Source organism: Pinus tabuliformis, chromosome 2_1 (genome assembly GCF_031772625.1).
Source record: "Pinus tabuliformis cultivar Carrire ecotype Pingquan chromosome 2_1, CPIR1, whole genome shotgun sequence".
In the NCBI taxonomy this organism is placed as follows: Eukaryota; Viridiplantae; Streptophyta; class Pinopsida; order Pinales; family Pinaceae; genus Pinus; species Pinus tabuliformis.
Window position 1 is genome coordinate 365,064,111 of NC_142299.1, and position 14,547 is coordinate 365,078,657.

Sequence of the window (14,547 nt, forward strand, 5' to 3'; positions counted from 1 at the left end):
ATTAAATAAATTGACTTATTAAAGCATGGGTTTCATGCTTGGGTCAATTATTTTTAGGTCAAAGCCTCCATTGAAGGCTTCTAGGGTTTATGTCAAGTGTCATTGTTCATGTCATAATGTAAAGAAACCTTCTTGGGAATTATCTGTCAAGAAAGAAAATTATTTTAAGGTAAAATAGGTCAATTAGGCCTCCCCCACCAAGTTGGCCTCAAGGAAGGACAAGTCGGCCTCAAGGGAAGAATTCGATCACCTAGAAGGAGTCAAGGACTATATATAAGCAGCAACTCAACTCATTTGGGGGAGAACTCACACAAGTTCGAATTGCAGTAGCTAGAAGCAGTAAAAGTGTGAAATTCAAGAAGGAAGAAGGAAAGGGCTAGCAAAGGAGAAGGAGGTCATTATTTTGCTAAGTCGAAATTCTCCCTCTCTTGTCTCACACATGCGAAGGAACTATAGCTCTTGGAGGGCTGATATTGCAGTCTTGAAGCTGGGCCAAAATTTTGATGTAGTAGGGTCGAAAATCTGTCCTTGATGCAGTATTGAAGCAGGGTTGTTGCAGTATCGTTGTAGTTGATCTTTGAAGGTTGTAAGAACAGTTTAAGGGCTGACTTGGTGGAGTAGAAAGGTCTATTTGTCTAGGGTCTTGGTCTATCTAATTTGAATTACTGAAGGAAGAGTTATTGACTAAGTTTTCCCCTATATAGGGGTTTTTCCCTGATTGTGCGCCTACATCTGGTGTCCTTGATCTTCGTGTTTTGGTTTTGATAATTGCTTAATGAACTAAGATTAAAAAAGAAGAACATAAGAAAGATAATAATAATTTAAGGAAATCACAAGTAATTATCAACAAGAGAAAATATTAGAGACCTTTCCGATTTTCCAACATGGTATTAGAGCTAAGGTGAAGAAGGAAGAAAAATGCAACCTGAAGATCTATTGGAGAAAAGGAGATTAAAGTGAGAAAAGGAGATTAAATTAAGGTTATTAAAAGGAATCGTATAAGGAGATAAGCCTACTATCTACAGCAACTATGTCAACAAATTAGAAGGAGCCTCCAACTACAGACCCTGGAAAAAGAGAATAGATCTCATCCTCAAAAGAACAAAGTTTTGGATCTAGTTCTAGGAAAAGACAAGAAGCCTACAGATGAAGCAGAGAAAACAAAGTTCAAAGAAACCGAAATATTGGCTATGAGCCTAATAGTGGATGGAGTAAAGGATAGACTTTCGGTTGAAAAGGAAGTCCATCGAGAATTAATGTTCTACAAGGTTTGTAACAAACAACTCGAGGGATGTCTTAGACTATGGCGACTCTTCATCAAGAAGAAATCTAACGACTGTCCAAGGCAAGGAGTAGTGTTAAAAGGGATCAAGATCAAGAAGAAGGAAGAAGAGGATGTGGCTCTAACATCTGCGAGAAAGCAAGAGAAGCGGAAGAAGGACCTCTCCAAGGTCAAGTGCTTCCATTGTGGGGAACTGGGTCATTTTGCGAACCAGTGTCCTAAAAAGAAGAGCAAGGGTGAGGCTTTTAAGACCAAGGCAGCGCCAGCAAAGGCAGAGAAAGAAGTCAAGGAGGATGACGACTGTTCCATGAGTGCTCATGCGCCACTTGAGAGGAAGTGGGGTGACATCAAGTTGTAGTCAGACTAACTACAGCGGATGAGGGGCAGGATCCTTGAGGTACCCAACCTCTTGCATTATACCTTGCTACGGGAGCCCCGAGGAGGAGTAGCAGGATTGGCAGATGTCAATAGAGACAAATGTAGAGGGAGCAGCAGAGAGTGCTACAATGCAGAAGTCCTGAGATAGCACAGAGGCTAGCAAGATGCAACAGTGCGAGAAGCACAAGAGTATTGCACCAATGCAGGATGGCACGAAGAGGTGTGCAACAGTGCGAGACGAATGGAGTTGTTGCAGTAGCACAGAGGTCAGTAGAGGAAGCACTTGTTAGCAGCAAAGGGAGCTTCAGCATCAGGAGAGTCTCTAGCCTGGCAAGGATGTCAGAGTTGGGTGGATCAGTTACTTCCTTCTCAGTAACTGGGTTGCAGTGCAGCAGTTAGCAGTAGCAGTGCTATGTGCAGCACGATGCAGCATGAGGAGAAGGGGATGCAGTGCAGCTGCAATGCTGAATATATGGACCAGTAGCAGCACGAATGCAAAGGGAGCTGCCATACGAATGCAGCAGTGGTAGTGGCAGGGCCATGGGCAGCAATACAAGATGCAGCAGTGCAAAGGATGTTGGGCGGGAAGGCCTAGCGTCAGTACAGGGACCGATGCTGGATAATCAAGGTGATGCTCAATGTGGAGTATCACTAGAGCACAGTCCTCGCTAAGAGGGAGTGTTGTTTTGGGGTAGCATCAGATGTGCTCAAGCCATGAAAATTGGTGGAGAGGCTAAAGCACATGAGATCTCCAAGACCCAGAAATGGTTTGGGTAGATTCTACCCAATTTGAGAGAGATTAAAATAATTAATATTTTTAATGGAATTCCTAAGTCTAAACTTTGGAAAAATAAAATATTAAAGGTTATTAATATAAAACTATGTTAAAAGGGTCCAAAAGTCATGGATCAAGCCAAATCTAATCTTAGCCGTTGATTAGAGATTTAATCTCGATCATTGATGGACCAACAAGAAAAGTATAAGAGGGGGCTTGAGGGTCAGTTGGAGAATACACCAAGTTGATCAAGAATTCGATTTTCTGGGCAGGGTTTGCTAAGGAAATCGAGTGAGTGATCTGAGTTGCAACTAAGGGGCAGTGAATACATAGTAGAGAGGCAGAGTTAGTACCAGGAAGATCAGCGCAAAGCCGGAAGAGGTTGACGCATAGCCATCTAGAGGCCACGCAGAGGCAGCCAGGAGCTATGCAGAGCCAGAAAGGCCAGCGCGTGAGACGCAGAGGGTCTAGGGGCTGACACAGAGGCTCCAGAAGCTGATGCAAAGGGTCTAGGGGCTGACACAGAGGGTCTAGGGGCTGACACAGAGGCTCCAAACGCTGACGCAGAGGGTCTAGGGGCTGACACAAAGGCTCCAAAAGCTGACGCAGAGGCCAGAAAGGCTGATGCAGGGCCTAGAGGAAGCGCTGGAGGAATTCTTGGGACAGACTGGGAGCCGGAGAGCCAGATAGGGTGACGTAGTCCCTATCAGAGTGACGCAGAGCAGCAGAAGCTGCATTGTTGCTGTGGGATCGTTCATCCGGTGATTTAGTCGGAATATCTGTCTCCGACTGAGAGGTACTGCTGCCAAGGGCATTCTCTGTGAGGTGAGCCATTTCTCGCACCCAGGTTGTATTCTGAAATTGCATAATAATAAAACCCTTTGAATAGCTGCACCAGTTTTCCCGCATTGGGTTTTTCCAAGGACATTAGTCCAAAAACAACAGTGTCACTTGTGTGCTTGTTTACTTTCAGTTGACGATCTGTATGTGTTGATATTGTACTTGTATTTATTTTCAGTGTTTACATGGTAAATAACTTGTTAAGTAATTGAACAAGTAGGAAGAAATAAATCAGATAGTACAAGAAGAATTTCTAATGGGTCAAACTTGAAAATTCCAACAGCTTGTGATAGCTAAGCTTGGATGCAGGCTACTGTAACGCCTATACCACCTGCTCAGTTCTCCTATGTCTCAGAACTCCGCTGCTCAAGCCTAGCATTCTGTTGCCATTTCTCTAAGACGGCAAAACACTATTTTTTGTAACTCCTCACAGAGATAATTTTGACAAACATAACATTTTGTGGCTATGAGGCCACGACTTAGCGAAGGTTGAACAAGGGGAGCATTGAAGTTGTTCTTTTTTCCCAAAATGTAGTGCAGGAGTTTGGTAAATTTACAAACTTTTTCAAGCTCGCCTGTCAACTCTAACATAATGTCACTGCGACTTGTTGAGAGCTCTAAATTCTTTTATGTGCACGAGTTGTAACGCCCAGTCTCCTTTCTGCTCATAGTATCAGTTACCTTGGCTCTAAGCAACCAAGTTCGTTGTAGGCTTGTGCTGCTAAGATTTCCGGCAACATTATCATAGAATGATCATGGCTATGACACCAGAAGAATTCAAACGACTGTCTGCAGACTAAGGTTGGGGATTTTCCAAAGATTAGACCCCTAATACTTGTGTTACTGTTTTACTTGTGTAATTGATTGGGGAGTGTCGGAATTGTATGTTTGTGCCTAAGCCTATGCTAGAACTATTTGTGTAAACTAGCATGCTGCCATCCATTAAAGTCATTTGCGTTGAAGCTTTAGAGAGCCCTACAAGATGCCACAAGATACAAGGTAATTCACCTAGATTCATCTTCTAGAAAGATCACTAGAGAGGAAGGGTTGCTTGTAGGCATATCATCAAGTGCAACACTTGCAGCTGCTTTAAAACTTGGAAAACGACCAGAGAATGCAGGTAACTGATAACAACAATTCTTCCAAGCACTGAGGAACGATATTGAATGCTGGCAATCCAATGTATGGAGCGTGTGAATGGTGCATGGACTTTGATGGAGCGGTCGAAATGGTGAGTTGAAGGACATGCTTTTGGTGTATACATTGGTTTGTATGTTTGAACTCCCTTCTCTGTGTTGATTAAAGCAACGAGCTAGTGTAGCAGCCTATGGTGTAGCTATGTATGGTTGGCATCATCGTGGTATAAGTTGGTCAGTTCATCTCTATGCGTAACACCTCTAATTCTTGCAAGTAATTTGTGTTTGAAGTGCATTGAAGGTCGATCCCTCTGCATTGTATTGTATGCATGAGTCATATGGTTATGTACATTGGTCAAAGGAATATAAAAGTTTGGAATGGTCAATCAAATTGAACGTTGGTATATAATGTAAGTGATATGCGTTGAACCTTGAATTATATGTTGTTCATGCTCTCCATATGCATTGGCATTGGTTCTCTTTTGTGTGTCGTGGAGCATCTGAGTTTTTCACCTTCCCATTGAAGTTTGGAATGTGATAAAACAGTAAGAGAGCTCGTATATAGTTCATTGTGTATTGAACGTTGTTTGGTTACATGCATCTGCATTATATGCGATGTGAGACGAAAAACAGAGTTCAAGGAAGTTGTTAATACACTGTTCCATTTGCTAATAAACAAGAGGAACCAGATACTTCAATCCTGGTTTGAGAGGCAGTCATCCCACACATTGTTGCTACTACTTGATCAAATTCAACTATAGATTTAAGCATACGAACTTCGAACAAAATTTCCAAGGGTTGTGTTCACCTTGCTTTTCCTCCACTTGTAGTTGCATATGCTTTTATTACCCTAATATTGTGAAAAGGCATTTCGTTATCTTTGCTTCTGCATTAACCCTTCATTTACTTGAACTAGAGAAAATGGCCAAAGTTGAAAGTATTAGAGTTACTTAACACTTTGATACTCTCTACAATGGATGATACAATAAAAATTAGCAAGGGCACTCTCTCTGATATTCAAATATGTTTGCAAAATGCACAAGAGAAGATTATATTTTGCAACTTGAATCATAGCTACAACAAGATGAGTTACAGAAAAGACAACATTCTGAACTTGTTTTTGTTCAGAACAATCCAATTTTTGAGTCCAAGGTTGACTCTAATCAGTAGCGAGAAATTGACCAGATCACTGAGACCAGTGCAAGCACAGATTTGCATGCAAAAGTAGAAATTCACCCTACACTTCCCAAGGCCATCATCAAACCTTGGGAAGAGATTATCAACAACAAGAACAAAACAGGTCTTGGATATGACAAGGAGGTGTCCTTTCATACTCCAGAATATTCCAACCCCATTCAATTTCAGAGTGTTGGGTTTCTTCAAGACAACTCTTTTTCACCTGCTCCTCATCCACAATCGTCGCAGATCGTTAAATGCCAACATTGTAATCGAGTGGGCCATGAGAAAGATAAGTGTTTTGATCTTAACCCATGAAGCATTGTGGTCAACACACTCGTTCTTCAAACAAATGCTTCAGAAACCAACCTCCTACAAGAACAAAGATTCACCTTGGATGGATCACTTCTTGGCAATGGGCTTCAACAACCAAGAAGATATTTCGGTTATACGTCATAATTTCTTCTAGCGTATTAAAAAGCCTTGCAATTGAGTTTTCTCCATCTTCTCACCTTGCAACTGACAAGGGTGGAATTGATGTTCATCTACAAGTTTCAACGATAAATCAAGCGAGCCTAAGCCACAGCCAAAAACAGCCATACTCAAATAATAAATTCAAAGTTCCATGAGCATGCCTATGGTTGGTGGCCTTCCTTAAACAACCGCAAGTTGAGACCTCCCTTTTCAGGTTGAGGTTCTCCCTTTCTTTCGCAGGTTGAAGAACTCCCTTTTTTCAGGTTGAAGGTCTCCCTCTTCAAAGCATTAAGGAGCACTTCATCTAGCAGAAGACTTCAACTTCTTGCCAGATTTGGAAGAGTTCTGGGAATCACACAAAGAGTTCTAGGTTAAGACCCAAAAGTCTCCCTCTCACAAATAATTGGGAGCACTTCCTCTAACAGAAGACTTCAGCTTCTTGCCAAATTTGGAAGAGTTCCACGAACTGCACTAAGCGTTCCAGTATTGGTGGTCATCCTTAAACCACCATTGGTTGAGACCTCGAGTTTTCCCACCTTATATCTTCATTTCAAAGAGATCATTCAGCCTATTGTTGTCATGCATTATTGTATTTTTGTATTATAGCTCTCTTCTTGGACACGTATATACCCCTTCTGATTAATCTGCTAAGGGTTGGTGTGGAATGCGAACAGTCACCAGAGTCCAAGAGACCACTTGGTATATGAAGACCAAGGGTCACAAGGCAATGTATAAGTATGTAAATCTTTGTGAATAAAAGCATCTCACGCTTATCTAATCTGTTGTCCATTATTTGCGTGTGTGTGTTTAACAGTATTAAATTGTTAAAAGAAATTCAAAGGAACATTTCTACCTAAGTCACCTGACATGGGGACACGAGACACGCAGGATACGAAAATTCGAGTGTCCAACATGAGCATGTTGACCCCCCGTAACAGGACACGTTATATATTATTTTAAAATATATATCTATATATATATATATACACTAGATAGATATTTCTTACACAAATTCTCACTCATGAAACAAATTCAGACATAGATCTAGATTCTACATTGTAAATTTAAAGTTTGTAAGTTTTACAAAGTAACATTATGCATACAAATACAATTGTGACAAGTTCATCAAAGATCCAATTGTAGAAAGACAAGAAACTATAGTTTTCTCATTAAGTCATCAAAATGAGAATTCCAATATGTGCTCTAATTCCTCTCACAACAAAAGGACGAAGTCACCTGAGAGAGGAGCCTCATGGCTAACTATTGTAGAGGAGGGCTTGTTGCCCCATGAGTTGCCCACCAAGAATAGGGCTTCTTAGCCCCCCTGTCTCTAATCACATCATAGCCTGCAAATCGCCCAGTGCCAGTGGAAAACTCTGCAAAGGCATCCTCCACCTCATCAAGGGATGCTCTATCCTAAAAATCTGTTTCAATGCATCCTTCCTCCCCTGTGAAATTTCACCATCCATGTGAGGAGGGAATCTACGGGAAGGTCCACCATTTAGCCACTCATGGTTGTAGTATTTTGGGTTCAATGAGTGAGCCAAACAATGCAAAGGTGTGCAATTCTTGTCCCATCTGCTGACAAGAATATCCTGTATGGTGGTGAAGAAGGCCTCTGATGATGTCTCATACTTGGGGCACTCACTCTGTAAAATAATGGTCCTCACAGACTCAATCATGGAATCCCATCCCTCATAAAAATCTCCTAGGATAGGTTGGTCTGTATTTGCGAATCGTAGCAAAATAATGATAGGGTCCATGATCTTAATAGTGAGATCTACCCTCTCCCACCAAGCATCATCTAACAATGTGTCATTCACTCTTTTTGAGGCTGCTTGATCTGCCTTTCTCCAAAAAGACCAAAAGTATGAAATAACCATGGCCCTAAGAGCGGTCTTGACTCTTGACCACCCTTAACCTCTTCAACATGATGAATGAAGAGACAAACCATGTAATTGCAATCTTCAACAATGATAGATGGGTGTACTCTAGGACACGGTGGACACGCTCCAGGACACATTGGACACAAGAATCGGACACGTGTCCTAGAGAATCGTGTCTGATTCATGGGATTTGGGACATGGGGGGAGGATGAATCCGGTTTCATAGATCTCTCATAATGTTACACTTCAAACTCACTAAAGGAGCGTTGAATCGAAATTTTCTCTCAAAATGCCTGCTATTACATTGTGACCATGCAATTGCTCAAACTGTGCTAATCCTCTCCAAATTCCTGTCACTATCAGTTCAATGAAGTCTCAACCTCTCATAGTTTGAAACTGAAAGTGGGAGATGATGATGTGGAGGTTGGTTTTGGTTTTGGTTTTCTAGGGTTTAGGTTCACTTCCACTTCCCTGTCATCTGCACTTCATATTCCCATTTGGCTTTGGTTTTCTTTATTTTTATTGGCATTTTCTTAACAAAGGCTCTGTTTCCAATGCCTGGAAACAGATCCATCACACACCAAACCGTTCCCTTTAAACACAAACAGTTAGGAAATGAAAAACATAAAAAAACAGTTATTCTAAAACCGTCAAGTGATTTCGGTATATTCCAGAAGTGGGAGCAGCACCTTTCTCAGACAATTCCAGTAACATAGCCCCAATAAAATTCAAGCAATACCTAAGCATGCAGGTATCTGTTATACTGCGCAACCATAAAGCTTGGAGATTTCTCCTAGGTAGCAAGATAACCCACAAGGAAAGAGGAGTCCAAACAACCACCACTATACCAATTAGTTCACAAAGAAGGCAGACGTAGCAGGGAACCAGCTGAAGAGGAATCTAAACCAGCTCCATTGGGAAACCAATCTATCAGCACATGGGAATCAAAAGTATAAGTTATAACCACCAGGAAAGCCATTTCAAGCTCAACAAAGGTTTCAAACAAGCATAAAGGTAGTCATGTAAACAGGTCTGCAAACAACTTTCCAGGTCTAACTTCATTTGCAGCTTTTGTGGAAGAAGGGCTTATACAATCCACCGATGTTGGGATTTGCATCCTTCTCAAGTTGTGACAAGAGAAATCATAGCTTAGCTACATGCTAGGAGAAGCACGCCACTAACAGGGACGAAAGACCTCAAAATAGAGACAAGAATTTGAGTTTGACCAAGGACACACTCTCAAATCAATTAGTTGCTTGTGGATAAATCAATTAGTTGCTTGTGGATATATAACCCCATAAAGATAAAACAAAGTCCCAATTCCATTATAGGGCCTATATGTTCTGAAGATTTCAATTTTTCTAGTATCTCATTGACCCAAAGCATTGCTTCTTCCATTCCAAATTGGCGGGTCTTGATCATCAGTGACATTTGGCAAAACAAGATGGAGTCAACTTTGATTTGTTGCAAGTACATTCATTACAAGTTGTAGGGGTTGGAAATTCTCAACAATTTTGCAAACAAGCAAATCTTGTGGCAATTCACTCACTCTTTCAAACTCTTGAAGTTTCTAAACATGATCTAAGGGGTGATTGAGCTCCAATTTTAATGCCTTCTTTACCAATCCACTTCTTCCTTTACACTTGTGAATAGCAAAAAACCACAATTTCACAAGCAGCACTGAGCTCTGGTGTTCTTGATTAGTGGCAATAAACTTTGCGTTCCATTTTTTCTTTAAGGCATATATTGGCAGAAACCCTGCATATAGCAATACAAAATCGTGGTTCATTAGGGAACAACTTGCTTATAAATATAATTGATATTCATATGTTTGGGAAGACCAATGGTCATCGAAACTTCTTCAATGTTTAGAATATCTCTATGAGCTTTCCTAACATATCACAGCTTTGACAAGCTTATTCAATTTCCAGAACTTGTGATGGTTACATGAAAACTGATTCAAATTATAAATGTGGCCCTTTATCAGCATTCTTCATGCAAGTACAAACAATATGTTTAGCATGCCATGTTCAAGGGACCAGTCTTATATGGTGTAACTCCAATCATCCTCCTTCAAGAGCTGTACAGTATATTTCCTTGCTATTCTGTTTATTCAACGTGGTCTGAGGAGTCCTTGAGCACTAAATCATCTCTCAAAAGTTTTGTCTTTTCAGACATCATTTAAGGCAGTTTAAATCAACTTTAAACTTGAACGAAGAGCATACAAGCATACACACTATCTCTAAATCCATATGGAATAGCAGCATCTTTGAGAATAGAAGTTTTTCCATTTTGTCAGCCTTCACTTTTGGCATACAGGATTTGCATCTTAAGAGAAGAAATCAATAGGGTATCCAGCACACCCTCTCTTCCCATCGTCCAGCAAACTACAGCCCAGCTCTTCATTCTATGGAAATTATCTCTTGTCCCAACAGCAGCTTGAATGGAGATAAATATTTATAGCCATAACCTGGGATGCCATGGGTTCAACATCCCACAAGGTTTTAAATTTTTGCTACAGTCTCGACCAGCTTCTTGTTGAAAAGTAGTGAAGGAATGTGCCTTAATTCAAGGAATTGATTTTGTGATCTTCTTAGTCATGTATGAGTTCCAGTGATGTGGAAAAGTCCAAGAAGCAGTTTGACTAGTGCGAGTTTGTGGAGGACCGAATTATCTGTCCTCTAGTGTGAGTTAGTCTGGGAACTGAAAAACAAGTGGAGTTAGCTTCCTAAATTTTGGGAGGAACTAGTTAACAAGTTGTGTTAACTGTTGTTAACTATAAAAGCACCAGTTCGACTTCCCAAATATAGAATTCACTAACAATAGCCTATTCGAAGTACTTAAAAGGAGATCGAAGGCACAACTTGTATCATAATTTTCTTGAGCACAAGTTTGTGAGCTTGGGTGGAGAGCTTGTGGGAGAACAAGCCAAGAAGTTTTCTCTTGTGCGAGTTGGAGAAGGAAGGCAGCCTTGAGAAGTGCGCTGAACAATAAGAAAAATTCCTATTATTTAGGAGCTGGGAATGCACTAGGAAATAGGGGCCTATTTCCTAAGGAATGCGCATAGATTTAGGAGCTCGGGTTTGCACAGTTTCAAGAAGAAGATCAGCATTCTAGCAGGTGTTTCAAGCCTAGTTTAAGGCAGACAGAATATTGTATTTTCTGATTGAGACAAGCTGGTTGTAAGAGATCTGTAGCTTATTCTTCTTCAATAAAATTCTGAAGCAAGCGAGGGTTTTCCCAGTTGGGTTCCCTAGAAAATTGTTGCTGTTCTATTGTGTGAATTGTGCTTATATTTTTGTTCCTATTCCACTGCTTCTAGTAGAGAAATTCTGTGATTATATGAAAAGAAAATTGTTTTCAGATTGTTCATATTAACAGATCAGAATTTCGTGGATTTTCTACACTTCCACATAAAAAAATTGGCTTCTGTTTTATTAAGACTTTCACAGGTTTTGACATCAATTTACAGGCTTGTATAGCACATCTTTGATCTTTATTGCAGCCGCTACAGGCTTTGTATTCTTTATTGTCCGAGAGCTTGGCACACATCCAGTTCGTTCTTACAGTGTTAAAGAACAATGAGAACCATTGTTTTCTAAAGGGGAATAACTGATCCAGATTAGGAGCCACGCATGCAAAACACATCAGTGTTGCGGCGTTGCCTTAGGCACCAAGTGTTGCAGATCTCGGAAAAGCCTCCCCTGCGAAACAAGAAGAAGATCTGAAACCACCATGAGAACAACGTAGCATAGTTTATCTTTACGGGAAGTGCTTACGTGTAAAAACCTTTTCCCTCCCTTTACATCTCCGAAGCCAGGACCTCATTCATACATACATACAGATCTATGTGTGTGTTGTGTGTCCCGAGACGAGGTCTAGCAGCAACTTAGAGAAACTACTATGAAGATGACCAAGGTTCAAATCCTAGTGAGCTAGCTCCTCCCATTCTGTCTGTCAGTTGTGTCTTGTGGCTGGGCTGCCTTAGTTGGGGCACATGTCCTCTTAGATATAGCTGGAATGTGTGAAGAGATAAGAAAATGTAAGTGAAAAGACAAGAATGCCAATCTGAAAGTAACTATGGATGATGCTGGAAACAAAAATTGAGGAAACTTTGGAATAATATAGAGCATTCCAAGACTGTGACGAAAGGCCTGAAAACATGATCAAGTCCAGTGATGATGATTCCAATAGCAAATCTAATACCTTATTCATATTAACATTGGATCTGTTAAATACCAAAGCGGGTAAAGGGAAGTTGAGATGGAAATCTCTCTATGCATAAAAGCTTCGTATTCTTTTCCTGAATTTTTCTTTTGTATTCTTTTCTTGTATTTTATTGTTAAGATTGTGGAGTTCTGAGATGTAAATCTCTCTATGCATAAAAGCTTCGTATTCTTTTTCTGAAAAAAAAATCGTATTCGTTTCCCGAATTTTTTTTAAAATTGTGGAGTTCCTTTTTATATTCGTAACATTTTTCTTTTAGATTATGGATTTATTTTTGTATTTGATTTCTAGGTAAAGATGTTACATCTCAATCATATTGATGCACACATAGACCTTGCACATCTCCCGCATAAAGGGCTGTAAAATGCACCTCGCTTCTCTCAGAGCAATCATAAACAATATCAGTTGTGCAAAGTGTTTATGAAAGAAAGAAGAATGAATTTGACAACGTTGGCATTGGCAAAAGATCAACACTTCAGCCTTGTGTAATATATTACGTATCATAAAAATTTAAATCATGCCCTAACCCATTTCACAAAATTCAAAACCTAACCAATTCACCGTATGTATGCATTTCACCTTAATTTTTTTAATAGAATAGGAAACAAGGCTGAGAAAAATGAATTCTAAAACACAAGAGAAACCCACTACTGACAATTACAATAATAAAATTGTAGAGAGAAAAAGACATATATATTTCTGAAAATAAAAATTACATCAACAACCTGCTGTTGGTACTGTGCAAGCTTTCTCCGCTGGGTTTTCAGTGATAATATCGCCCTGTCCACATCTGTGACCTTCGGCTTTTTTGCAAACAGATTACCCCTCCAAGGACCGTTTTCCACCACAAAAATCAAACATATAATTAAAAAACCCTTGTCTGCTTCAAACCCTGAAATTGCATAAAAAAGTTAAATCTCAGCTCACAGCACCCTGGAGATGAAAATAAAATTGCACCATTCAAATCCCCATATTCTTCTTCACTGTCGTCATCTATCGTGTCACACTCTTAATTGTAACTGCGGCAAAATTTATGCATATGCATTCCTCTGCTTTGCTACACCGTCTGTTGTTGGATTTGAAATGAATTATGATGTCAACGTCTGTTTATGCTGATTTGGTTTGCATCGCAGTCGTCCCTGTTTGTGTATCATTGGATATCCGCTCTTCGTTCTTGGGTTATCGGCTCTTCTCTTCCTTCAGATTTGAACATGTCAACCCAAGCGATCGATGTTTCTAGCTGTTTGAATGTTGATTCCTCTGGAGGTCCTTCATGCGGGGCTTTGTCGCTGTTCTCTAAGCGGTTTATTCATCGCGGCTCCATCTCTGATGGCATTCCCTCTTGCTAGATTCTTAATGCGAGTGTTTCTTCAAATTCCGGTCCGTTGAGCCTTCGTTGCTCCAGCTCGACCTCATCCTATGACGAGGATGTGAATGATGTCCTGTCTTTTCATTATTAAGGAAAAAAGAATTAATTAGACAGCGTCATGGTCTGTAAGATAATTTAATGTAATGTTATTGGTGCATTTTGTGAATGTTATAAGCGGGTTAACTTCAGTGGGTTGTTTTTTAAATAATTTTTATATGAATATTTTTGTCAGGTTCTCTGGAAATATTTTTTTAATAATTTCGTTTGTACAGATTTATATTGATATAATAAATATGTTAGCTCCCTCATTAAGAAGCTTCTTGAGAGCAACCCTCTCACTCCTAGGATTTATGGTCTTTCGAAGATCTATAAGGAAGGGGGCCCCTCTTCGCCTCATATTCAACATTATAGGAGGGTCGGCTTATCTCCTCGCTAAACATCTTGTTAATAGAATCAAGCCTCTTATTGGTCGGACTTAATCCTTTGTTAAAGATTCGTCCTCCTTTCATTGGAAGAAGTCATCTATTATCATATCCTCCGTGGATTGAATAAAGAGGCTGACAAGTGCGCCAACAGAGCTTGTGAACGCCCCAAAGGTATTATGTGTTGTAACGATAATTCCTCCCTACAACCGTTACCATGAATATTCCTCATCTAGTCAACAGCAAATGTACCGTGGATAACAGAATCTATGACAGCAGACAAACAATCAATTCAGTTGGCAGAACAGGTATGGTAGGAAAGATTTTGATCAGAAACAAGATTGGGAGATCTACTCAGAGTATGGGAATCAAGCGAATCGCAGGTGAAAATCGTCCTCGTCGACAGACCACTTGTGCAATTCATGATAATTTTTTGACCATGAGCTGGAGCATCGGGAGATGTAGGGCTCCTTCCCGCTCCTCTAACCTGTGGTTAGCTTCTATTTATAGATCGGGCTACATGCCTCTCCATCACACTGAGAAAGCCTGTGCCCGCGAGCAGAAGAGCAAAACTGCTTCCGC

The 14,547-nt window shown here is 40.3% G+C and overlaps 1 protein-coding gene across 1 annotated transcript in view; it reads right to left on the bottom strand.

Annotated features, from left to right (window-relative positions):
• The window catches only part of LOC149200381 (vacuolar protein sorting-associated protein 20 homolog 2-like), a 72,156-nt gene extending 57,959 nt beyond the window's left edge, over nt 1-14,197 (bottom strand). The window contains exons 1-2 of the mRNA XM_089400931.1: nt 14,182-14,197; nt 12,900-13,066 (exon numbers count right to left, since the gene is read on the bottom strand). Coding sequence (XP_089257057.1) covers nt 12,900-13,066; nt 14,182-14,197 — 183 coding nt within the window. The remainder of the gene's footprint in view (nt 1-12,899; nt 13,067-14,181) is intronic.
• Between the last annotated feature and the right edge of the window lie 350 nt (nt 14,198-14,547).